General features: G+C 40.0%; 2 protein-coding genes across 2 annotated transcripts; one reads left to right on the forward strand and one right to left on the reverse strand.

Annotated features, from left to right (window-relative positions):
• The first annotated feature begins 487 nt into the window (after window positions 1-487).
• fbxw12 (F-box and WD repeat domain containing 12) lies at window positions 488-11,622 on the forward strand. The gene is made up of 10 exons (XM_084098785.1): window positions 488-626; window positions 1,684-1,721; window positions 2,753-2,926; window positions 3,383-3,500; window positions 5,358-5,564; window positions 6,824-6,988; window positions 9,812-10,022; window positions 10,930-11,108; window positions 11,190-11,320; window positions 11,405-11,622. Exons 1-10 carry the CDS (start codon window positions 531-533, stop codon window positions 11,502-11,504), a joined length of 1,419 nt encoding a protein of 472 aa, XP_083954911.1. The 5' UTR covers window positions 488-530; the 3' UTR covers window positions 11,505-11,622.
• On the reverse strand, window positions 11,609-26,976 carry ptpdc1b (protein tyrosine phosphatase domain containing 1b). The gene is made up of 10 exons (XM_084098784.1): window positions 26,744-26,976; window positions 25,252-25,286; window positions 24,747-24,921; window positions 19,353-19,433; window positions 19,152-19,270; window positions 17,627-17,764; window positions 15,444-16,486; window positions 12,811-12,993; window positions 12,611-12,721; window positions 11,609-12,537 (listed from the first exon to the last, which is right to left on the reverse strand). Exons 2-10 carry the CDS (start codon window positions 25,259-25,261, stop codon window positions 12,451-12,453), a joined length of 1,947 nt encoding a protein of 648 aa, XP_083954910.1. The 5' UTR covers window positions 25,262-25,286; window positions 26,744-26,976; the 3' UTR covers window positions 11,609-12,450.
• Between the last annotated feature and the right edge of the window lie 348 nt (window positions 26,977-27,324).

Here is a 27,324-nt window from a genome sequence, read left to right on the forward strand (position 1 = left end):
GATGTGAGAAATGCACCAAAGCGACTGAGAAAAACTGTAATTCTTGTAGCCATGACCTTTTTGATGTAATAAAACGTTTGTAAGAGCTCTCTTGTCTTGGCTATATTTGCTATTGAACTTCAGCACATGCATGGGTTAAACTTATGCATGTGTCACAACTACAGATAATTAAGTGTCGATATAGAGTTCCCTAATGTTTTTTTTTATTATTATTTAATTTAAAAATAAATAAATAATAATAACCACAGTTTTGTATACCATAAGTGATTTGAAACCAGCAATGTTGAATAGGGATTGAATAATTATAAATAGCTGTATTAGACCTATAAACAATTCTTTATTGACATTATCACTAAGTGCTTACATTTGTAAATTATTCCAGTCTCTGTGGGGTTGAATCATTTTGATTGCAAGTGCATGTTTACAGGTAACGTAACGTGTGTCCCTGAGGTTATTCCGTAGAAAACATCATCATGACGTCATCATCCCGAAACTGAAAGCAACCGGCAGCTGTAGTTCTGCTGTGAGAAATGGAGATCTGGCAAAGTTTACCTCTGGACTGTCTGATCAGTATCTTCTCTCTTCTTCAAGAAGAAGATTTAATCCGAGCATCCACAGTGTGTAAGGTAAGCGACACAGATAATGATGACATCCATGTTTACATCGACGCCAGTGGCGTAGAGTCTAGAAAGACCGAGAGTCAGACTGATGACAGTCATTCTATTATTCTGGACACTGGCTCATTTTGTTTCCATTAGAAAGAGATGTTATTAACCCTATAACCTACTTTACAAAAAAATAAATACATTAATTTTTGCTTGAATATTGACACTGACAAACTTTAGTGGACATTGAATTGAAAGAACACAGTGACATATTACAATATGATCTTTATTTAGAAGTAAAAAAGAAAGCCAGGACATAAATGGTCATATTGCTTCAGTGTCTCCTAAGTAGAGAACATAAATCAGAAATCTTGCACACTTTACATTTACTGTACAGCCACTACAGTTTTACGTGTCTACATATATCACACTGAAAACCTGGGATTCAAAATCCAATTTAACATGGAAAAACAGAAGATTTTAAGGACGTTAAATAATTTAAAACAGAAATATAGGCCTACATTTTTTTAGGTAGCTAATCATATAATCAAATGTGTGACATTGAGCATGTGATCTCATTGAAACACAAAAGATGCTATTTGAAAAATTCTCAATTCCTAACATTGAACATGCAACATCTGTTTTTTTCTGGCATGTCACGTGACCTGTCAGTGGCTGGCTAGTTGTCTGGCAGTCTGCCTTTGGCAAGTTTCAGAAACCATTGTTTTTGTGTTCCTCCCTCTCTAGCTCATTTATTATGCATCTGTTGATATGATTATGTTCTTTTGCATGATTGGCGTTTTAGAGAATTGTATCCCAATTAAAGCAGTCAAATGGCCAATAACGACTGGCAGCTGCCAGCCAGCCACTGACAGGTCATGTGACATGCCAGTGGCGGCTCCTGCCAAAATACTGCTATTTTCGAATTCATGTACAATTTTCAACTTGGCACTGTAATTGTGATGCTGATATAAATTATAAAACAGAAAAAAAGAGCTAAATGGAAGCATTTTCACTAGACTTGTGGGCCTCACTGTACTGTATGTTATTTTCATGCACATTTAAACTGTTTGTATAGGATTGGTGCTATGCTGCGGAGACACCGTGGTTGTGGAGGTAAGTCAATAAAGGTTATATGTCGTTAAACATCGCTTAAACTGTAAAATTACAATAATTATCTGTACTGTTTGCTATATAAGGGTCATTCCTGGGATTCAGTGCCTTTTGTGTGTAAAGATCATGATCTTACTGCCTTAAAATGTTGATCAGTATCCATTTTAAAGCTGTCTTAGTAACACCATTTAAACTATAAGCATATTGAAGTTGATTAAAAAAATATATATTTTACAGCATTTTGACCATATATCACCGGTTTTCCCATGTCCCCAGGCTTGTGTATCCCATTTTCATGATAAAAACAAAACTTACTATTTGTGAATTCTTTCCAATGTACATTGTTGGGTATATCAGTCATGACTCTCTAATAATGTATAGAGTGTCTTCAATTACTGGTATTACATTTATTTGAACAATTATAATAAATAATAAAAATTTTTTTAGCAAGGTTTTAGTCTCTCAAGTTATTGTCCACTCTGTTTTTTGACTACTTTCCCTTCTAATGAAAGTTGAAAAAGTTAAATGACATCATATCATAAAGCAGTCATCACTTCTTTGGAGGGACAACAACGTGGGCAAGTTTGTGAGAACTATTATTTTCTATTTGACAAATTGTATGTGGTCAACACGTCCACTCTGTTAAGGGAGATATGAAAAAGTCAGTAGAAAACCCATATTTTTTAAATTACCGTTCTTAATTTGATAAAGCGTCTAAGTTAGCTTCTTGTTGCTCAGACGTGGTGCACCCTGTTAAATCAGTGGACACTGAGAGTAAACATACCGATTGTGAATGTAAGTTATGTTTAAAGTTGAAGAAGTAGTGTATTTAAAGTTCAAATGTTTTACATCACCATATCATGATTAATGATTTTTCTTTTAAAAACTGAGTTTGATTTTCTAAATTTGATGATGTCCAAATGGCACTGAATACCAGGGATGGCCCATGAATAGCTTTCATCTTAGGATGCTGATATCTTGTGTTTTACGCCACATTCTTCTGTTGAGACGCTTAAGATCGAATCCTTGTGTAGGAGAATGTGTCTGCAGAGATGGAGTTTCTGCAATGTTTCCCAGCATCTCTCAGACACCGGGACACACTCATGGAAAGCTTATTACCTGCGTCGTTCTCACCTGGAGATGAAAATGAAGACCGGCAGGTCGTGTGCAGACTACACGTGCAAAACCCTACGAGGACATACAGGCAAGTGATCTCATACAAACATGTGCTATAATGTCAATGCAAATCACTTCAAGGGTGACTGTGACATAAATTCTCTTCAAATGATTTTATGACACATTGGCCACATTTACATGCAACCAAATAATCTGTTAGTGAAGTGAATCAGATTGGAAGGGGTGGTGTAGACCTGAAATAAAACATGACAGTGCCGTGATGTGAACGTTTACATATGCTTTACATCTCACAAACATTTCTTTTCGTCTTCCGCCATCTTATGAGCTGTTCAGTCGTGGAGGCTAGATATTTGCTAACACAACAATTACACTGTGACATTCATGCTTTCTCTGGCTCTGAACACAGTGTTCTAGAAAACAGGTACTGCACATGTAAATGAATATGTGAATATGTAAATTAATCTGAAATCAGGTTGGGTTCTTTCGGATTGATGAAAATCGGAGTTATTCTGTTCATCCATAGGCAGGGTTGTTGGTTTTGAGTACCTGTCTGGAAACGACGGCCGCTCAGATGTGTGGAAAAGCTCTCCTGTTGTGTGCAGTGCATCGACAGATGGGACCGTCAAAGCGTGGGACATTCACAAGGTATTAACAGGCTTTCTCGTTCATGTGGCAGAGACCTAATAAAAGTGTGTAGGCATGAAGCTGGATCTCAAGAAACACCTTCGACATTTTTCACCCCCAAATCAAAAGAGAGAAAGCAGAAAGTTTAGTTCTGCTGGAAAGCAGCTCTAAAAAGACAATAGTGTCATTGTTCAGTTGAAATCAGTTCAGTGTTGATTCAGTTCCTTTCAATAACTGTGTAAAATTAATCAATTATGGAATGAGTTCAGTTCAGCTTTAAAGCAGCTCAGTTCAGGTCTCATAATAATGACAGAGCAGTCAAGTCAATAATATTGCTGAATATTAAAGGGATAGTTCACACAAAAATGAAAATTAGCCCATGATTTACTCACCCTCAAGACATCCTATATGACTTTCTTCTTTCAGACGAATATAATTGGAGTTTTATTAAAAAATATCCTGGCTCTTCCAAGCTTTATAATGGCAGTGAATGGAGGATGAGATTTTGAAGCTCTGCGGGGGTTAATAAAGGCCTTCTGAAGCGAAACCATGCGTTTGTGTAAGTAACATATCCATATTTAAAACTTTATCAACTAAAATAACTAGCTTCCGGCAGACGGCCTACGCAAGTCGACTCACGCCCCAAGAGTAACCCCTGAGGGTGCAGGAGTAGCGTGAGCTTACAGTGAGAGTCAACTCTTGCAGTTCAAACAAATACATCTGGGCATCGAACTCAAGCTCCTCCGACATTTCTCTTTCAAATTTCTTGTTTTAGACTTCTAATTCGTGACTGGTGTTTTGTCTCGCTCTATCCTCTTCGACAATGCGTCGGGTCAAGTGTTGCTCTATCGACGTAAACCGCTGTGTACGACCGTTACTGGAAGCTGGTGATTATAGTGGATAAAGTTTTAAATATGGATTTATTTTCTTTCACAAACGCATCGCTTCACTTCAGAAGGCCTTTATTTAACCCCCAGGAGTCGTATGGATGCACTTTTATGATGGATGGATGCACTTTTATGGATTTCAAAATCTCATCCTCCATTCACTGCCATTATAAAGCTTGGAAGAGCCAGGATATTTTTTTTTTATATAACTCTGCAGTCTATAGGTATGCGCGTTTGCATATATATATATGTGCGCAGGCGTGTAGTCCTTCTTTACAAACCAACCCTCAACAAACTACTTGTCTGGCCTTAAACATTTATAATACAGAATTTTTTATCGCTTCCGCGTATCCATGCGAACTGGAATTATCCCGACAACGCTTTATCTGTACAGAGGTAAAGGGAGGAGAAGGAGGCCTTCACAGGGGAGAGACTAGTTGACATTTCAGGACTGCATTGTCGTCGTGTCCAGGCGCAGGTCCTTCATCAGGTCTGGATACGGCCTGGATCCGGCAGGCTGCAGGAAAACCTCTGGATAAACAGAGAGACTAATATTAGCGTAGACGCCATTCTTCTTAGGATGTAACGAGTACATCTTTATGGGAAGTGTTCCCGGTTCCGGCTGACCTAATCTATGCAGCCTAACATTGAATTATAGAAGTCTATAATGTGTTATGTGTATGCTAGGTCAAAGAGATGTGTCTTTAATCTGGCTTTTAACTGACAGAGTGTGTCTGCTTCCCGGACAATGTTAGGAAGACTGTTCCAGAGTTTTGGTGCTAAATAGGAAAAGGATCTACCGCCAGCAGTCGATTTTAATATTCTAAACCCTACCTAGAATACAGCAGGGTGACTGAACATTTCTCATATTTATTATGCATAAAGAAACCGAAGCCTATTGTAAGAACTATTTTGTGCTATGACATTATTTTTTATGACAATTAAGCGCAAGTTTTTGATCCAGCTCTACAGTAACTGTGGTTTGCTGCAGGGTGTCAGTGTGTGGTCGAGTCCTGCCCAGAGCCCCATGCAGGACATCACCGTGGATCCGGGGCAGTCTGTGGTCGTCACGTCCGACAGCGCGGGGACCATCAAAACCTGGAAGGGCTCCAGCGGAGAGGAGATGGCCTGCTTTATGTCTGGATTCTCCGAGACCACACTACTGGCATTCAGCTACAAAGACAGCTCTTTTCTCATGGTAGGCTGTCGTTTACAGATGTGTAGCTGCACAGTCAATATGTAGTATGTACTGTAGACCTCAGTGAAAATTGTTTTCTCAATCGGATGTAAAAATCGCACCTCGTGCACATGCATAATAATCTGTTAGTGAAGTGAATCAGACTGGAAGGGGTGAAATAGACCTGAAATAATAACTGTAATTACTCGAATCCAATTGGATTCAAAATACCTCGCGCACACGCACAATGCCGTGATGTGTACGTTTACATTCGTTTTACACCTCACAAACCTCTCTTTTCATCTTCCGTCTTAGGAACTGTTCAGTGAATGAGACTAAATATTGGCTAAAAAAGTTTTTCTGACATATATGTTACATGTTTAGTCTGTCTGCTGTGTTTCATCGTGTTCTTGGTTCAGTCCCTGTGACCTAGTTTCCCCCAGTCTGTTTAATTAGTGTCGTCATTTACCTTGTTCATTTATTAATCAAGCTCCTTTGTTACTGTAGCTCCATGTATTTAGTCCATGTGTTCTCCCTCAGGGTACGTTTACACGACAACGATGTGCTTAAAATGGAGAAGTGTTTCTGCGTACAGACGACATCAATGTCAACACGATCCCCATTCACACGGATCCGCGAAAACGACTGAAAACGCTGTATTGAAATGAAACACTATAGACTGAACACGTAATACACATGTGCGTGACGTCATCGTCTTCAGAGATTCACGTTTTTGTTGTTTACACCAGTGGTTCCCAAACCTGTCCTGCCGGCACCCCAACACTGCACATTTTCTTTGTCTCCCTAATCAAACACACCTGATTCAACTCATCAGCTCATTAACCCATGTGATAATGAGCTGATGAGTTGAATCAGGTGTGTTTGATTAGGGAGAAAAAGAAAACGTGCAGTGTTGGGGTGCCGGCAGGACAGGTTTGGGAACCACTGGTTTACACCGAGACCGTTTTCAGAAACATGCACTTTGAAACCTGTTTTCAAGTTTGCATTTTCATGCGCCCAAACCACCGTTGTCGTGTAAATGAATGGCCAAAGTTTTAAGTTTTAGGTTTTTTGTTGAGAACGGTGTCGTGTAAACAGCCCCTCAGTCTTCGTCCGTTCTCGTTAATGACAGCATTAATGTTTGTGTGTATTTCTCCTTTTTCCCAAGTTTATCCTGTTTCCCAAGTATTTGCTATTAAAGCCCATCTCCTACTATTCTTCCTTGTTGTGCGATTTACTATTACGTAACAATATGTCCTCTTCATTCATTAATATCTTAGGTGGGAACTGTTGTAGGGTCTCTGCTCGCCCTGACTTGCCCTGCGCTGTGTGAAGTCTCGAGACACGTGGTGTGCGACTCCTTCAGGCTAAACCTCCTCCTCTCGTCGCCAGATAAAAAATGGATATTCACGGCCTCCAAAGAAAACTTTAACTCGAGCCCAAAGGTAAGCAAGCACTCAAAATTAGCTTCAGTCCATTTCATCGTTGGAATAGATAGAAAGCGAGCACAGCATTAGGGTTCCAGATATAAAAACCTAAAATCTCCATATATATATATACAGTGAGGAAAATAAGTATTTGAACACCCTGCTATTTTGCAAGTTCTCCCACTTGGAAATCATGGAGGGGTCTGAAATTGTCATCGTAGGTGCATGTCCACTGTGAGAGACATAATCTAACAAAAAAAATCCAGAAATCACAATATATGATTTTTTAACTATTTATTTATATGATACAGCTGCAAATAAGTATTTGAACACCTGTCTATCAGCTAGAATTCTGACCCTCAAAGACCTGTTAGTCTGCCTTTAAAATGTCCACCTCCACTCCATGTATTATCCTAAATTAGATGCACCTGTTTGAGGTCGTTAGCTGCATAAAGACACCTGTCCACCCCATACAATCAGTAAGAATCCAACTACTAACATGGCCAAGACCAAAGAGCTGTCCAAAGACACTAGAGACAAAATTGTACACCTCCACAAGGCTGGAAAGGGCTACGGGGAAATTGCCAAGCAGCTTGGTGAAAAAAGGTCCACTGTTGGAGCAATCATTAGAAAATGGAAGAAGCTAAACATGACTGTCAATCTCCCTCGGACTGGGGCTCCATGCAAGATCTCACCTCGTGGGGTCTCAATGATCCTAAGAAAGGTGAGAAATCAGCCCAGAACTACACGGGAGGAGCTGGAAAATGACCTGAAAAGAGCTGGGACCACCGTTTCCAAGGTTACTGTTGGTAATACACTAAGACGTCATGGTTTGAAATCATGCATGGCACGGAAGGTTCCCCTGCTTAAACCAGCACATGTCAAGGCCCGTCTTAAGTTTGCCAATGACCATTTGGATGATCCAGAGGAGTCATGGGAGAAAGTCATGTGGTCAGATGAGACCAAAATAGAACTTTTTGGTCATAATTCCACTAAACGTGTTTGGAGGAAGAAGAATGATGAGTACCATCCCAAGAACACCATCCCTACTGTGAAGCATGGGGGTGGTTGCATCATGCTTTGGGGGTGTTTTTCTGCACATGGGACAGGGCCATGTATTGCGAGATTTTGGGGAACTACCTCCTTCCCTCAGTTAGAGCATTGAAGATGGGTCGAGGCTGGGTCTTCCAACATGACAATGACCCGAAGCACACAGCCAGGATAACCAAGGAGTGGCTCTGTAAGAAGCATATCAAGGTTCTGGCGTGGCCTAGCCAGTCTCCAGACCTAAACCCAATAGAGAATCTTTGGAGGGAGCTCAAACTCCGTGTTTCTCAGCGACAGCCCAGAAACCTGACTGATCTAGAGAAGATCTGTGTGGAGGAGTGGGCCAAAATCCCTCCTGCAGTGTGTGCAAACCTGGTGAAAAACTACAGGAAACGTTTGACCTCTGTAATTGCAAACAAAGGCTACTGTACCAAATATTAACATTGATTTTCTCAGGTGTTCAAATACTTATTTGCAGCTGTATCATACAAATAAATAGTTAAAAAAATCATACATTGTGATTTCTGGATTTTTTTTTATTTTTATTATGTCTCTCACAGTGGACATGCACCTACGATGACAATTTCAGACCCCTCCATGATTTCTAAGTGGGAGAACTTGCAAAATAGCAGGGTGTTCAAATACTTATTTTCCTCACTGTATATATGTATATATTAATATAACATATAAACCTTTCAAGACAGAGCTACCATGTAATATATACTTCTGCAGAAACCGCAAGTGTAATTTCAGCTTCTTTTGTTAAGAATAAAGTTTAATTCTCAGTGGAAAAACAATAGCAATAGCAATCACACAGTCCCATAAAGCACTGTAACTGAGATAATTACATAGTTGAATATGTGTATGGAATGCTTTGTGATAATCTTCTGGTATTTAATGTGTATTACTTAAAGTCAGTAGTTTGTCCATTTTTATTTGATTAGCTCTAAGTATGCAATTTTGTACCTTTGGTCTTTTTTAAAAAAATATTTTTTCTTCAGATCAAATGTTTCATGTTGGAGCTCACCGGTTTTCAAGGGTTTAAACTCTTATGCCTGTGGTGAAAGAACTGACAGTCGTCAGTGTTGGTTCACACAATGAGCCGTGACGTACTCTTGTAGCCGGAAACAAGTCCGCATCACACCGGTTCCCTCGACAAAAAACACAACAGGATTTTTCCATTCGATTTTGGATTACTGCATAAAATAATCTCTGTGAACAACAAACGTTCATGATTCTGATACGTTTTGTTCATCATGATAATCTTCACCAAGGAACATGAATTTTGAAGCCAGAAGTACAAAAGTAGGCTATAAACAAACTGCACTACGGTCATCATCAATAAGCTTCCGACAACTCTTTCAGTCCGTATGTAAAAAACATTTTCCCTTAAAGTTTGAGTTATAGTTTTCAAGAGCGTGAAGGTTGTGAAAGCGACTAGTGATTGGATGAGTTTACCTGTTCGGCTGATGATGTTTAATGTCCCCGACAACATCTGTAGTCCCATTGCTCTGTTACTCTTTGACATTTCTCTGTCACAGAATAAAATGTGAAAATATCTCGAGCTTGTGTTCACCACAGACCTTATTTCAGGCATTTAACCAAAAACCCATTAAAAAAAAAAACATTGACTTTGAGACAATGGAGCCAGAAGTGCTAAAATGCAACTCGTTTCCAAGTTTTGGCCTACAAAAATACATCATCCCTGCAGCATAACAACATTACAGACATCCCGTTTGAAATGCATGTTTAAGTTAGTTTGGAAAGACTGACGTGTGGCGTGTGTTTGGGCAGGTTTTCTACACTGAGAGTGTGTGTTGTCCTGCTGAAGACGAGGACATTGTGTGTGATATTCTGCCCGTCTCTGGCTGTTGTGCCGCCGTCTTCCTCCCGTCTCAACCGGCACGACTCGCAGTGATCCAATCTGACGGCCTCTTCACCAGCAAAACACTCGCAGTCTTCGACCTGGCCTTAAAGGAGTCCAAATACAAAAAGGAACCACAAGGTTAGCCTTAGAAATCTATTGCTTTTCTTGCTGTAGGTTTAATTAAAGGTGGCACTTTTCACAAGATGTAATATAAATCTATCGTGTCCCCAGAATGTGTCTGTGAAGTTTCAGCTCAAAATACCCCCCAAGTCATTTATTATAGCTTGTCAAAGTTGCCCCTTTTTGGGTGTGAGCAAAAACGCGCCGTTTTTGTGTGTGTCCCTTTAAATGCAAATGAAGAGGGCCGATCCTTTACATGAGCTTCAGATACTCCGGCAATATCAAAACACGCGAATCTCACTCATCCAAAATCTCAGAAATAACCCGTAGCGAGTGCAGCCTTACGGAGAGACTCAGGAAGAGGTTCAACCATGGACGTTTCTGAATGTTAGTGGATACATTTATGTAGTTGTTGTGGAGTTACATTGATTAATCTCATCGACTTGCATGTACCGTCATGTTTAACTTTTACACAAGTGTCCACAGTTCCCTGAGGTCTTTATAAGACAGCTGTGACATTTTATGGTCCAATAGTGTTCAGTGCTCGTCTGTGCTCAACGACAGAACAGTTTACATGCTTTGCTCCAACTTTTGCCATTGCGTTAGAACTGATTACACGGTTGTCGGTTGTGTGCAGATTAAGGGCCGGTAATATTATAATAAGATCCCCTTCCTACGTCAGAAGGGGAGCGAAATCAGATCGTCTTATTTTTTTGACATGCTTGCAGAGAAAGGCTCACCAAAACAAAGTTACTGGGTTTCACTTTTCACGTTTTCTGCACCGGGGACCCGATTATAGCACTTAAACACGGAAAAAGTCCCCTTTAATGCTATATTTGTTGTTTACAATCTTCACGGACCTACAAATAACAATTGAAAGTATTATGATGCAATGTTTACTGAATGTCATGCCTTCCCAATGTAGCTCAGCAAGTGGCGTGTTTCGGGGTAGAGCTGAGCCAGCGTTCAGACGTGGTTCTCGAGGCGAGAGGGAACAGCACTCTTCTGGTTGCAGACGGGAACCATCTGAAGGTCTACACGTTTAAAGGAGAACTTGTAGCTAGTTTTCAAGACCATTTACAGCCAATCTCTGCTCTTTGTGTGGTAAGCGGTTTGAACACTCGCATCAACACTTTCCCTGTGAATCGTCTCGCTTATAACGCATGAGTCGTGCTGACCCTGCAGGACAGTTTTCGGGTGGTGACCGCATCTCGAGACCTGTCTCTCAGAGTACTGACCTGGAGAAATGACCCAGAACATGGGCTGACCCTCGAGAGCCAGTATCACCTGCTCGGAGGATCCTTCACAAGATCCAGGTACAGCGGTATCACCCGTACTGACAAGTGATGTTCACATGTACTGTATTTTGACAGGTATTTCTTCTTTTTTTCTCTGTCTAGAGGATTCACCAACGTTGCCTGTGATTATTCCAGTATTGTGGCCTCTGCGGAGTCATTGGATGGGAAGGATGTTTTGAAGGCTTATACCTTTGATTTCTGAAATCACCAAATGTATTCAGATCTTTTGACTGACTCACTGACCAGATCCATGTTTAGCCAAAGATGATCTTGCATTGATGAGACAATAAAAAAGTTGTTTCAAACAATTCAAAACTGTTAAAAGGCTGTAATTGTTTGTATAAAACATAACTTTTCTTCTTTGCAATTAGCTAATCTTCAGTTAGTGCACACACCTTCGCCTTCACATTAATGTAAAATGAAGACAGTTTTCATTTCTCGTTTGCATACAATCTACTTATTTTATTACAAATAACTGTACAAACATGGTACAAAAATGAGAGGTTTCAGTTGCAGTGCTTTTCAAGTATTAACACCATGGCACATAATAAAAAGTATGTGATTTTTCTACATCAAAACAATTAACGGTAACACTTTACTAAAAGGTTCATTAGTTAACATTAATCAATGTATTAACTTACATGAACTAACCATGAGCAATACACTTGTTATCTGTTAATGTTAGTTAATAAATAATAAAGCTGTTCACTGTTAGTTCAGAGTGCATTAACTAATGTTAACAATATTTGAATTATTAGTAAATACTAAAGTAAATGTTGAAATTAACAAAGAATAATAAATGCTGTATAAGTGCAGGTAATTATTAGTTCATGCTAACAAATGTAGTTAACCAATGTTAACTAATGAAACTTATTGTAAAGTGTTACCCAATTAACCATATAAGATGCATTTTTCAGCGCTTACAAATGGGAACAATGGATCATGTATTGTTAATCTGAACTAAGAGGCGAGGAACAAACAAAGACTTTAATACTGATTCTCCCATGACCCTGTTCTTCAGTCCTGTGCCAAGCTTTACCAGTCACTGAGAAACTGATGTGTGGAGCTTTTCTTTGATGATGGACAGAGATGTAAATGAACTAACTCTCTTTGCAGTGAAGGTGTTCAGTTAGGTATTGTTACCTGTGTTACACCTCAAACTCGTTCATGGCGGCCAACCTCAAATCATGCAGAACAAGCTTCAAGACGCTCTTCCCACCATCTGTGCTTTTCATCTGAAGAAAGCAAAACGTGAATTAAAGTGTGCATGTAAGCATTTAGACACATCTTTAGAATGAGACCCAGTACCTGTGTGAAAGCTTTTGCTGCTCGCTCCAGAAAAGCGCTCTCGACTTCCTCGGGTATTGTAAATAAATGAGCGAAACAGTCCAGAATACACCTCACTGTTTCTCTGGAAGCCTGAAGTTGGTAATAAGAATGGATTCCGATTAGTTCCATGAAATTAGTTCCATTTAGAATCATGCATGGAATGCCTCTTGTGATCTCACCCTATCCAGGCAGTTGAGGACCGTCGTGGGGTCCTGGCTGGTCTCGTGTAGCGAGTGAACATCGTGAGCCGAGATGATCGGCTCTTTGAGCTGCTCCAACCAGGACCACAAGATTCCAGACAGAATAAACGGGTCTTTTTCCAAACACAGTCGCTCCCACGCTCCCTGTCGATTGAGGTCGGCCTGCAGAAAAGAACGAACACTAACCTTGCATTCAGAAAACGAAGGTCATATTTTCTATATGACGTGAATAGATTGTTGATTAGCTAGATAAGACAATAACTAGGTCCTGGATGCAGAGCTGGATTTCTTCAGCAGGACAGTGAGGATGGCTGGCGGACTAAGGGTGTATTTACACCTGTCTTGTTTGGTTCGATTGAATCGAACTCAAGTTCTTTTCCCTCCTTGATACGGATCTTTTGGGCAGGTGTGTATACAGCAATCGCACTCGGGTGCGGACCAAACAACTGTACCGAGACCCAGCTGAAGAGGTGGTCTCGGTCCGGCTCCAAACCAACTCTGGTACGATTCGAATTTCTGTCCAATGAATGGATGACCTTAGCACACGTGTGGTTTTGTTTACAAATTTTGGATCACTTGCAGTATAGTTTAATATATAATTATTTTGAAGTGTTGGTACTTAATGTAACAATATCTAGTGTAAATGATAAATCACGTTTGAGATTTGTGCTGGCTACTGTATACAGGCCACCAGGGCACCATAAAGACTTTATCAAAGTATTTGCTGATTTTCTATCAGAGTTAGTATTGGCTGCAGATAAAGTCATAATAGTTGGTAATTTTAATATACATGTAGATAACGAAAAAGATGCATTGGGATTGGCATTTAAAGACATTCTGAACTCTATTGGAGTTAGACAACACGTGTCAGGACCTACTCATTCTCGTAATCATACTCTAGATCTAATATTATCACATGGAATAGATGTTGATGCCGTTGAAATTCTGCAGCAGAGCGATGACATCTCAGATCATTATCTAGTCTTGTGTAAACTTCATTTAGCCAAGGCTGCAAAGCCGACTCCGTGTTATAAATATGTTAGACATATCACTTCTGCCACTAAAGATTGCTTTATTAATAATCTTCCTGATCAGTTTCATCATCTCAGCATCCCGGATAGCTTAGAAGAACTTGATATTGCAACAGAAACTTTTAACTCTCTCTTTTCCAGCACTTTAGACACAGTTGCTCCTTTGCGCTTAAAGAAGATTAAAGAAAATAGCCAACGCCGTGGTACAACGAGCACACTCTGGCCCTTAAGAGAGCAGCCAGAAAAATGGAGCGCAACTGGAAGAAAACAAAACTAGAGGTATTTCGCATTTCATGGAAAGAGAGCTCGATTACATACAGAGAGGCCTTAAAAGCTGCTAGATCTGCTTATTTTTCAACCCTATTAGAAGAAAATAAACAAAACCCTAAGGATTTATTTGAAACAGAGGCTAAACTAATGAAAAATGGATCTTCAAGCCCAGAAGTTTCCAAGCAGCACAGCAGTAATGACTTTATGAACTTCTTCACTTATAAGATTGATAATATCAGGGAGAAAATTATAACTATGCAACCGTCTACTACAGTATCACATGAGGGAGTGCATTGTAGTCTCCCGGAGGAAAAATTTGATTCATTCGTTGCTATAGAAGAGGAAGAATTTACTAAACTCGTTAATTCATCTAAATCGACAACATGTATGTTAGACCCTATACCGACTAAGCTACTGAAAGAGATGCTCCCAGAGGTCATAGATCCTCTTCTTACTATCATTAATTCGTCTTTGTTTCTCTCTAGGATACGTTCCAAAAACTTTTAAGCTGTCTTGTTAACCGCTTGTTAAAAAAACACAATTTGATCCTACAGAACTAGTCAATTACAGGCCGATCTCGAATCTACCTTTTCTGTCAAAGATACTAGAAAAGGCAGTATCTTCACAACTATGTTCCTTTTTAGAAAGAAATGATATCTGCGAGGACTTCCAGTCAGGATTTAGACCGTACCATAGTACTGAGACAGCTCTCATTAGAGTCACAAATGATTTGCTCGTATCATCCGATCGTGGTTGTATCTCTATTAGTGTTACTCGATCTTAGTGCTGCATTAGACACTATCGATCACAACATTCTGTTAAATGGACTCAAATTATGTTTGCATTAGTAGAATTGCATTAGCTTGGTTTAAATCATACTTATCTGACCGTTATCAGTTTGTAGCAGTAAATGAAGAGATGTCTTATCGATCACAAGTTCAATATGGTGTACCACAAGGCTCAGTACTAGGACCACTGCTGTTCACTCTGTACATGCTACCCTTAGGAGATATCATTAGGAAGCATGGCATTAGTTTTCACTGTTATGCTGATGATACGCAGCTCTATATTTCTTCACACCCTGATGAAACTTACCAATTCACAAAATTAACCAAACCTAAGCCAAAACCTAGAATCAGATCAAGACCTAGACCACAAGAACAACATCTCCCATCAGATTATAAATGATATTGTGGAGCAGTTCCCGAACTCATCCTGCTAAACACATGTCTGGAGGTATGTTTGTTCTGAAGTTTTAACCCACACCCTAGACTTTTAATCTTCTTAGTTCATCAGCACATGCACCCATACCTGCCAAGTGGCCACTTTCTGGATGTGTTTCTCCCCCCCGTCCTTCTCGAGGTCCACGGCGAGGGACTGAGCCACCAGGAGGCGGCGGGACTCCAGAGACAGCTCGGACTGGACCTTGATCACAGGCACCTCCGAATGATCTTTCTCATGAATATTTCCAGTCTCGTTGGGGTCAGAACTTTTCTTGCAGTCTTTCTTCCAGAAGGACAACATTCTGGCGACGCTTGTGAAGTTTTTTTCATCTGAAACGCCCACAGATTTGCTTCGCTGCAGGATGGACTGCCTCCTGCTTTTGAGCTGCTGAGATCCTTCATTCTGGTCCATGAGTGTCTTCAGCTCCCAGATATTGCTGGTTGAGCTGTAGATGGGATTGTCCTTACAAGCGCCCAGAGAAGGAGGGATATAGCTCTGGGAAAGTCCCATCTGATTGCCGAAGGCCGATGAGTGTATGCTGGCTAAAAGACCCAGAGGGTTATCTGAGAGGTTGAGAGACGCCGCTAGCCTCCGCAGGTCAGAATCGCTGTAGCTGAGGCTCTTACGCACGTAGTAAAGAGGTTGTGAGTTGTCTCGGTTGGTTCTGGGAAGACCTGGAAGACGTGGGCAGATCATCGTCATCCCGTTTCCCGGTATCTCTCTGTTTAAATGATAGAACGAGTTCTCATTAATCGGTTTCTCTTCGTCAGGAGCTTCGTCGGGAACTTCGACAATGTCCTCCTCGATGACCTGCCGGTTCTCTGCGATGTCCAGGAGAAGTCTGCAGACGAGGGGAACGAGCTTTGGCATGAATCTCAGCTTCCGAGCCTCGTATCCGTGCAGGATGTGATTCTGCCGGATCAAAAACTGTGGAAGAGTGACGGCCGGCGCTCCGGGCTCAGCGTTGGCGAACAGGTTCCTCATGGGAACGAGGAACTGAGCGAACTGCCGCACACACTGGAGCTGTCCTCTGGTCTGGATCGAGTTCGGTCGTTTGCCTCGGACTAACAGAATGGCTTGATCTGCTGTCATCTGTGTGGTGAACAACAAGAAACAGGCCAGCAACACACCTATGACAAAAATGTGTAAAAAGAGTTAGTCTCCAGCTAGCGTACATATGTTGCAGTTTGTTTTAGTTTTTTTTACTTTCTAGGAACCACACCTAAATTAAACTTTCCAGCGGGAACACACTCCCTCAGCCGGACTGAGTGGCAAAAGAGCCACTGCGTGACTGAATTGAATGGGGAAACTCGATTCCTTATAGTGTTCCTTACAATTACCAAAGAGCCAGTGATCCGTGGATATTGACATGCAGCCAGGAATCGTGTTTCCTGACATTTATATATGCCTGATTTCGACATCGGGGAAATACATACAACAAAGTTGTCTGTGAACGCTTTATATAAATAGGTCTAAATCCGGGTGATCATCAATGTTATCTATATCAACAAATCGTCCAGCCCTAAAACTTGTATTTTGTTCAAAACTTGTTTTTTTGTCAGTGTTAATTTAAAAACATCCAATTATGCAGAATATACGATGGTAAATATTAAATAGAGGGTATGCGTGTGACGTCACCGTTGAAATCAGGCTCATATAAATGTCAGGAAACACGATTTCTGGCTGCATGTCAATATCCATGGATCACTGGATCTTTGGTAAGTTGTAATACACTATATCGAGTCCAACCTTTAGTTTATACTGATAATCGTTCGTTTTACTTGTGTTTTCGAAGTTTTCCCTATTAAATCCAGTCATGTCTTCTACCACTCAGTCTGGCTGAGGGAGTGTGTTCCCGCGGGACAGTGACGTCAGTGCATTCCCTCTATTGTAACTAAAACACGACATGCAGTTAAAGTATTTGTATTACCAAAAAAAATCAGTACTGGGAAACGACTACAAGTCAGGTTGCCTAAAATGCTGTTGCGCTATATGTTGGAGCACTATCCACAAGGCATTTAAAAACATTTGTTTATTTAAGGTGTTCTTGTTACAGTGTAATTGTACATTTAAGTACCAAGTAATATTTATTAACTAAATGTACTTACTGTAACCTGAGGCTAATGTGTCTTTCTCGAGGACACTGATAGCTTATGGCTGCCAGCAACCGATCAGCGCTTAAGCCTATAAGCCACATCACCCTAAAAAAGATGCCACCACTGCTCCACTTTCCTCTAAATATACCGTAAACATACACAACAGAACTATACCTGTTCTGCCAAGCCCCGCGTGACAGTGAACAGCGATTTTGCCTTCTTGAATGGCGAAAGACATGACTTTCACCATATCCAGGATTGATGTGAGAGACGATACTCCATAGTCATTCCATCTAAAGTTGTAGAAATATACTAAAATAGAGCAACAAGAGCACCTTTATAATCTGAAGACAAAAGAACAACCACAGCTACTACTATACTTAATTATGTTAAGAAGATTTGCACTTTATTGATTTTCTCGTTTGCAAACAATAAATTATATAAACAATCATGTACTTGGCATATAAAAAAAAGTATATATATGGCATATAAAAAAAAAATATATATATATATACATAAAACAACACAGTTAACCAATAAATGGTAACAATATAAATAATAAGTAAATAAATAAATAGAACAGTTTGATAAAACAAACAAAACAAAACACACACCAAAGTGGACAGGGGTGTTGCAAGCACCATAAGTTCCCACTATAAGCTAAATCATATTATCAATCCTCCCATGCAAACTATAGGAGAGTTTTTCAAGGGCTGCGACCTGCCCTAAATCCGAAAGCCACTCAAAAATCGGTGGCTGAAATTTTTACAATCACACGTCTGCCCAGCGTGATGCAGCTCTCTATCCACTGTGATTCATTTTTTAACATGACTTAAAGGCAGAGGGTCACCAAGAATGTATAAACTAGGACAGAAATCATACTGGGTCTGTGATATCTTTAAAATATAGTCGTGTAACTCTCTCCAGAAATACTGGACTTCTGAGCATTGCCATAAGACATGAAACAGGTTGCCTTCCTCTCTCTGGCATCGCCAACATTCAGGATTATCCTTAAAACCTCTAAACAGCCTTCTGGGTGTCCAGTAGAATCTGTGTAAAATTTGTAATTGTATGAGACGTGTTCTAATATCTCTAGACATCAATTTTAAATTACCAGTGATCCTCCTCCATTCCTCATCATCAAATGAGCATCCCAAATCTTTTTCCCAAATCATCTTAACCGCAGAATTTTGGCCCGTTTGACTAATGAGTAATCATCTTGAGAATGAGAATTCCGGATCATCTTGAGAATGTTTTTACCCCTGGGAACATATGAGGAGGAGGCAAAAATACTTTTGAGCACATGTCTCATCTGTAGATATCTCCAGAATTGATCATTAGACAAGATGAATTCTTAGATATCAATGCATCATCCTCAGAAAGATCTTCCAGAATACTGATATTTTTATCTACCCTTTCCTTCCAAAACACAGGTGTTCCACCTATTAACAACTTTGGATGGCCCAAATAGCAGACGAAGGGCTTAAAAAAGGGTCAACCCCTAAAATACGAGAAGTCTTCTTCCAGACTGTTTGTAGATGGGAAATAATCGGATGATTGCACACTGGTAGTGGTAGTTTTGTTATCAACAAGGACTCAAATGGTAAATGTGGACAAACAGATGTTAAGAAGATTCTTTATAACTTTATGTCACATCACACAGGAAAGCGCACATTTGGCAGAATGAACTGTTACTCACTGCCAGCCTCCATGAAGGTCTCGGGTCGGTAAGTAAAGCCACTCTCAGGATCGAGCGGATTTCCACAGCTGGCATGTTCACCAGGGCATTGGAGGTTAATGATGGTCTTCAAGCCACAGCTTAACACGACGAAACTTTAAATTATAAGTGTGTACCAAGTTTTCTGAAGGCACTTTAAAATTAAGATTAAGTCGGTTTTACCTCAAAAACTGGTCTATTATGTCGAATTTTTCAATAATTTCAGTGGAAGGGCGGGCCATGGCCAGCAGATTATCAGTAATCCTAGAAAAAGAGACAAAGAGGAACCGTAAATTAACAATCTATTAAAACAGGTTATTATCGTATCAAAAAAGTTAAATCTTGAAGCAGAACTTTTTGGCATGTACACTATATTGCCAAAAGTTTTGGGACGTCTGCCTTTACATGCACATGAACTTTAATGACATCCCATTCCTAATCCGTAGGGTTTAATATGGAGTTGGCCCACCCTTTGCAGCTATAACAGCTTCAACTCTTCTGGGAAGGCTTTCCACAAGGTTTAGGAGTGTGTTTATGGGAATTTTTGACCATTCCTCTAGAAACACATGTGTGAGGTCAGGCACTGATGTTGGACGAGAAGGCCTGGCTCACAGTCTCCGCTCTAATTCATCCCAAAGCTGTTCTATCAGGTTGAGGTCAGGACTCTGTGCAGGCCAGTCCAGTTCCTCCACACCAAACTCCTCATCCATCTCTTCATGTGCCTTGCTTTGTGCACTGGTGCGCAGTCATGTTGGAACAGGAACATCCCCAAACTGTTCCCACAAAATTGGGAGCATGAAATTGTCCAAAATGTCTTGGACCTGTGGCAAGGCAGGTCCTACCTGCGCCATGCCCAAGTTGACAGATGATAAACCTGGTTTTTGTTTTAAAATCAACGCCAAACAAGGGGAAATGATCACTACTCTGATTCAGAAAGCCATAGTCATAAGTTATATTTTTACTCTTATGATTTTATCCCTGCGTTGCTGTTGGACAACAAACCTACAGCAACAAAGACGTTTGTTATTACCTTCGATCCACACAGCCAGTTTGTTACCCACTCCATGATACTGAAAGATGGTAAAGGGACTTCTCCGACAAAACTGCTTTGATCCAAGGAGAGAGAAAAAACTTCTCAACAGCTGAGGAGATCAGTCGGCTATCTTGCTATCACTCTCTTACTCGCAGGCGATGTCCACCAAAATCCTGGGCCTAACTCCAGCTGTAGTGGTGGCCCACAACTCGCCACTGCATCTACCGGACAAGGTAGGCCCACTGTTGATTTTAAACTGCGCTACTCCATGACTGAGATGTCCCAGCGAAGTAATCCAGCGTGCTCTATTCTGTCGGTTCCGGCAAATGCGCTTCCAACTATCCCAAAAGTGCATGATAAAACACCCATTCATAAACAACGCAACTTTCTGCTGTTTCAAACAACAAATCACGCAAAAGTTTTATGGGGCAAAACCTAAAGGGTTACTCGGGGGACATTTAAACATTAGAAGCGTCGCTTCAAAGACTGATCAACTCGAAAAACTACTTGTGGACTCAAATCTGGATTTCCTTTGTTTGTCGGAATCATGGCTGACAGTCTCATCACCTGACACAGTATACCTAGTACCAGGGTATAATATCTTTAGAAAAGATCGAAATACTGGCAGAGGAGGTGGACTACTGATGTATGTTAAAGACTGTATAAACTACAATGAAATTGAACTAAACTGTATGGATATTGAATGTATGGCAGTAAGAATGATTTTATCTACCAACATGTCATTCACTGTTATTTGTATATATAGACCCCCGTCATCAAATAGTATGTTTTATGAACACCTGAGAAATATTTTGAAAGAATTTGACAGGAACAAAGAGTTGATTTTGGTTGGAGACATTAATTGGACTGAGAAGTCAAAAAGGAAAAAACTTAAAGATATAACAAGTCAATTTGACCTAACACAATTGATACAAGGTCCCACCAGAATCACCCCATCATCTCAGATTACCCCACCAGAATCACCCCATTATCACCCCATCATCTCAGATTGATCTCATATTTAGTAATAAACCAGAAAGAATAACTAAAACATTCAATTTTTTTGACGGGGCTATTGGATCATAATCTGACAATGGTATCACGGAAACTAACGAAACAAAGGTTCATATACCAGCAAGAAAGTAAAAAGGTCTTAAACATTATACCAAAGAAGTTTATCAATGAATTTGAAAAGCAGTTGAATCAACTAACTTGGAGTGAGATCTTGTCCACAGAGGACTTAGAGGTTGCTTCTAGGTGCTTAATGACCAAGGTTAATAGCGTTAAAAATGAGTTCTGTAAAAGTGTTACACACTCTAGAAAAAAGCAAAATCTGCCCTGGCTTAATGAACAAGTATGGATTCTAATGAAGCAGAGGGATCATGCACTAAAAACTGCAATTAAGTCAGGGTTAGCCCATCATAGAAGAACCTTTCAACAGTTATGTAATAAAGTTGTAAATGAATTGAGAAAGGCAAAAGCAAAGTTTTTTATCGATATTATAAATGATTCTAAAGGGAACGGTAGGCAAACTTGGGAAAACATCAATTGAGCTTTAAAGAACACCAAAAAAAGAGATAAAGAGTTTGAATTACAAGTACATGGAACCTTAACTAAAGACAAAGATCAAATTTCTTCTATGTTTAATAGTTATTTTATAGATTCAGTTCAAGATTTGGCACAAGGCTTTGGTCTAAGAGGGAAGGTCATTACACCATCAAATGATAATCTTCCACTGTTTAGCATTTCTGAAGTGCCAGAATCTTCCATAACTAAAATCTTAGGCAAGTTTAAGAACTCTAAGGCTAAAGATGTTTTTACTTGTGATTGTGCATTTCTGAGGAAGTATCAAAGTATCCTTTGTACTCCAATTGCTCATCTGGTAAATGTGTCCATTGAACAAAGTTTTTTTTCCCAACGTCTGGAAATTAGCTGTAATAACGCCTATTTTTAAAGCTGGAGATGCAACTAATATAACCAACTATAGACCTATTAGTATCCTCCCTGTTGTTTCCAAAGTAATGGAAAGAATAGTCTGTGACCAGTTGCTAGCCTATTTAAAGGGTTAGTTCACCCAAAAATGAATGTATAAATTGTATAATGTATAAATTGACCCATGATCTTGCACCACCCCCACTCAAGCAATGTGTGTCATTTTGCAGAGATAATGTAAGGGTCACCAGGGCTTCTGTAAGAGGTTACTGTTACACTCAATTTAGGAAGACTAAATTTGGTCAATCAGCTTTTTCATTTACTGTAGTAGAAAAGTGGAACTTAATTCCACTTCACATTAGAGATTGTGCAAGTCTCAGCAGTTTTAAAATGTCCTTAAAGACTTGGCTGAAGGCGAATCAACTATGTGATCATTGATCTTTTTATAACATGGAATGTATATTTGTATTTTGGTTTATATGTGAGTAATGCTTGTCACATGTTGTTTGTTGTTAAGTTTATATCTGTTTTGATAGTATTGTCTGTATTGTCTATATTGTCTTTTTATCTTCCTTGCCCAGGGACCACAGATGTAAATGAGCTGTATAGCTAACTCTGGTACAGGACTTGAACTGTGCATGGTCCCTGTCAAATAAACTAATAAAATAAATAAAAATAAGTATGCTGAAGCATTAAGAGTTCCTTTCACTGGAACTAAGGGGCCAAGCCCAACCCCTGAAAAACAACCCCACACCATAATCCCCCCTCCAGCAAACTTTACACTTGGCACAATGCTGTCAGGCAAGTATCGTTCTCCTGGCAAACGCCAAACCCAGACTCGTCCATCGGATTGCCAGACAGAGAAGCAAGATTCGTCACTCCAGAGAACACGTCTCCCCTGCTCTAGAGTCCAGTACTTTACACCACTGCATCCCACGCTTTGCACCACTGAATCTCATGCTTTACACCACTACATCCCACGCTTTACACCACTGCATCCCACGCTTTACACCACTGTATCTCACGCTTTACACCACTGCATCCCACGCTTTACACCACTGCATCTCACGCTTTACACCACTGTATCTCACGCTTTACACCACTGCATCTCACTTTACACCACTGCATCCCACGCTTTACACCACTGCATCTCACGCTTTACACCACTGCATCTCACGCTTTACACCACTGTATCTCACGCTTTACACCACTGCATCTCACTTTACACCACTGCATCCCACGCTTTACACCACTGCATCTCACGCTTTACACCACTGCATCTCACGCTTTACACCACTACATCCTACACTTTACACCACTACATCCCACGCTTTACACCACTACATCTCACGCTTTACACCACTGCATCCCACGCTTTACACCACTGCATCCCACACTTTACACCATTACATCCCACGCTTTACACCACTGAATCCCACACTTTACACCACTGTATCTCACACTTTACACCGCTACATCCCACGCTTTACACCACTGTATCTCACGCTTTACACCACTGTATCTCACGCTTTACACCACTGTATCTCACGCTTTACACTACTACATCCCACGCTTTACACCACTGTATCTCACGCTTTACACCACTGCATCTCACGCTTTACACCACTGCATCTCACGCTTTACACCACTACATCCTACGCTTTACACCACTACATCCCACGCTTTACACCACTGAATCCCACACTTTACACCACTACATCCCACGCTTTACACCACTGAATCCCACACTTTACTCCACTGCATCCCACGCTTTACACCACTGCATCCCACACTTTACACCACTACATCCCACGCTTTACACCACTGAATCCCACACTTTACACCACTACATCCCACGCTTTACACCACTGCATCCCACGCTTTACACCACTGCATCCCACACTTTACACCATTACATCCCACGCTTTACACCACTGAATCCCACACTTTACACCACTGTATCCCACGCTTTACACCACTGTATCTCACGCTTTACACCACTGTATCTCACGCTTTACACTACTACATCCCGTCTGTAGCTACTGAGACTGCAGAAAGTTGGCGACTTTTGTGCACTGTGAGCCTCAGCATGCGCTGACCCCGCTCTGTGATTTTACGTGGCCTACCACTTTGTGGCTGACTTGCTGTTAATTCCAATTGCTTCCACTGTTATAATACCACTAACAGTTGACCGTGGAATATTTAGTTGTGAGGAAATTTCACGAATGGACTTCTTGCACAGGTGGCAACCTATCACGGTACCACGCTTGAATTCACTGAGCTTCTGAGACCCATTCTTTCACAAATGTTTGCAGAAGCGTCTGCATGCCTAGTGCTTGCTTTTATACACCTGTGGCCATGGAAGTGATTGGAACACCTGAATTAGATTTGGAGGGGTGTCCAAATACTTTTGGCAATATAGTGTAAAATCAAATACAAGCAAGCCTTAATTTACAGGTTGACTTTTCTGAAATAAATAATCATTATTTTGCAATTCTGTTTGGCATATAATAAGGAAAAAGAACATGATATTTTGACAGAGATCTCAGCACAACAAATACTGAAGGTTAATTGTCAGACTTTTATATCTGAAGAAGTTTAAGTAAGCGTACCAGGACGAGTAGACTCCTCGTATGGCCTGCCGGTCCTCGCTCCAGTGGGACGGGTCCTCGTACTTGCAGGCCTGTCCTCCACACCCTATGGAGCACTGCATGTGGCAGGGGATCACGTAACGCAGCGCCTCCCCAACCATTGTGTATCTGGCTCTGGGAACCCTGGAACCCGTCACTTTAAAAACACAATCATAATTCAGTCTAATCGATTTCAATCTTGTCTTAGGGAAAGACTGTCTGAAATAAATTTCTACTCAGGTGAGCAAAACAAATTGGCCAACTGATGAGATTGGCTCAGTTCTGCCATATAGATGTGTAGTAGATGCAGATCCTGTTGCTTTACTGATTACAGCAAGAAATCAAAATGCTTTTAAAAAGGTCAGATGGTGGTTCTTGTAAAGTCGGACTCTAGAAGAACACAGTGTAACATCGTTCTGATGGTTATTATTTGACTAATAATACAATATAATAACACATGTGGCTGTAACTTTTTGCTGTCGCTTACCAAAGTCCATGATACTCCCTCCTCCATGGCAATCTCTGTTCGGGCACAGGGAAAACACATTAGCACTACAGCAAAGAGGTCATTCCAGAACAAAACAATTGGCAAAAAAACACAAAATCTCTCCAAGGCTGAATTTATCAGATCGAAAATACAATTTTACCATTTAAAATCAGTTTTCTATTTGAATATTTGTTAAATGCTATTTATTTCTGTGATGGAAATTATTACTCTTCAGTCTTCAGTGTCACATGATCCTTCAGAAATCAGTCTAATATGACGATTTTCTGCTCAAGAAACATTTCTGATTATTATCAATGTTGAAAACAGTTTATTTATTAGTTAAGTCTATTTTTACGATCTTTTGCATTGTGACAATCAGGGCAATTAAGCAGTTTCCCCCCAGTTCTCATTAATGTAATGGGAAAACAATGGTATATATTTTGTTCAACATGGTATTTTTTAATGTTGCGTTTAATTTTTGTTGATTTAAATAAATAAAAAAATTTAGGTATTACAATAATTTTTACTATAAAAAAAATATTAAGGATGCAATACAATTTGGGATGGAAGTGTGCCACAAAAATAGTCACAATGCACAAAATCAGGTTTCATTCTTTATGCAAAATAGAAAGTTTGGGTTTAATTTTGGGATGAAATGTGAAATCCAAGGCTTTTCAAATCAGTGCTAAAACGGGTCTTCATACAAAATGTATTTACAGTACTGTGCAAAAGTCTTAGGCATGTTAATATGCCTCATATATGTTTTTAAGTCAGTTATTTATATCTTTTGCTGTAGTGTGTCAGTAGGAAATATCAGATTACATTTCCAAACATTCTTTTTGCCATTAATTGTAATAATCCAGTGAGATTTGTGTATGCACAAGGAGTCTGACAACAGCCGGTCTGATCTGATCTCACCATCATCGAGTCCGTCTGTGATTACATGAAGAAACAGAAGAAACTGAGACAGACTAAATCCAGAAGAACTGCGGGAACGTCTCCGAGACGCTTGAAGAAACCTTCCTGCAAAGCTACAGCACTGTGAAAAGCACTGGCACTTGTGTTAAAATGCTGTAAAGTGAGAATGCTTTCAAAAATAAAATCACAAATTGAATTTATTTATGATTTAACTTCTATTAACTAATTCAAATCAATATATGGTGTAACGACACTTTGCGTTTAAAACGGCTTTTGTCCAGGTACACTTGCGCATAGTTTTACAGGTAGCTTTGCAGGAAGGTTTCTTCAAGCATCTCAGTTCTTCTGGATTTAGTCTGTCTCAGTTTCTTCTCTTTCTTCATGTAAGAACATGTTCTTCATCCATTATTCCATTATTAACATGCCTAAGACTTTTGCACAGTAGGCTACTGTACATCTTTATAAATTCGCACTGTACACAGTGAATTCACTGTTCAGTGACATTCAAGAAACTAAATCCTTTGCGAGCATCATGTGAATTTCTTCTAAAGAACGAGTTGTGTGAGTTACTCACCGAAACACCGCTAGAGAAAATGAACAATCCTTTCTCTTCGATCCATTGAGTCCACAGCTGATTTGATAACTTGATATTAGAGTAAAAAGCAATTGTCACTTTATCATTTGTTTTGCCGTCCTTTAAGATGCACAATCTTCACTGTGCAAAACTCATGGATCCATCCAGATACACTGAACATCCTGCTCATTTTCAAGAGGCGAGTGTTCGAGTGAAGATGAAGTTAATACTTTGGTCACATCAAGCCAAAGAGTGAATAGAGCAGCTATTTCAGACCCGCACAAGATTTACCAACTAATCCACTTACTCCTGAAGCCCGTCTCTCTGACCTCACAGACGCACACGGGCTCTCTCTCCATCATAACTGTCTGAACTCTTATTTTATGGTTTTATTCCAGAAAGAAAATGAGGGGGAAACACTTTCCTTCTATGATTGTCCAGAATTTCAGCAGAAGAGTAAAATAATTTCTCCTTTATTCAAAATATGAGTAGCCTACATACACACTGCCTTCATCAAGCCCCACATACTGCACATATTCAGTTTCTTTTTGTTTACGACTATTGATTCAACTATTAAAAGG

Source organism: Abramis brama (assembly GCF_963993115.1).
Source record: "Abramis brama genome assembly, chromosome: 22".
Taxonomy (NCBI): Eukaryota; Metazoa; Chordata; class Actinopteri; order Cypriniformes; family Leuciscidae; genus Abramis; species Abramis brama.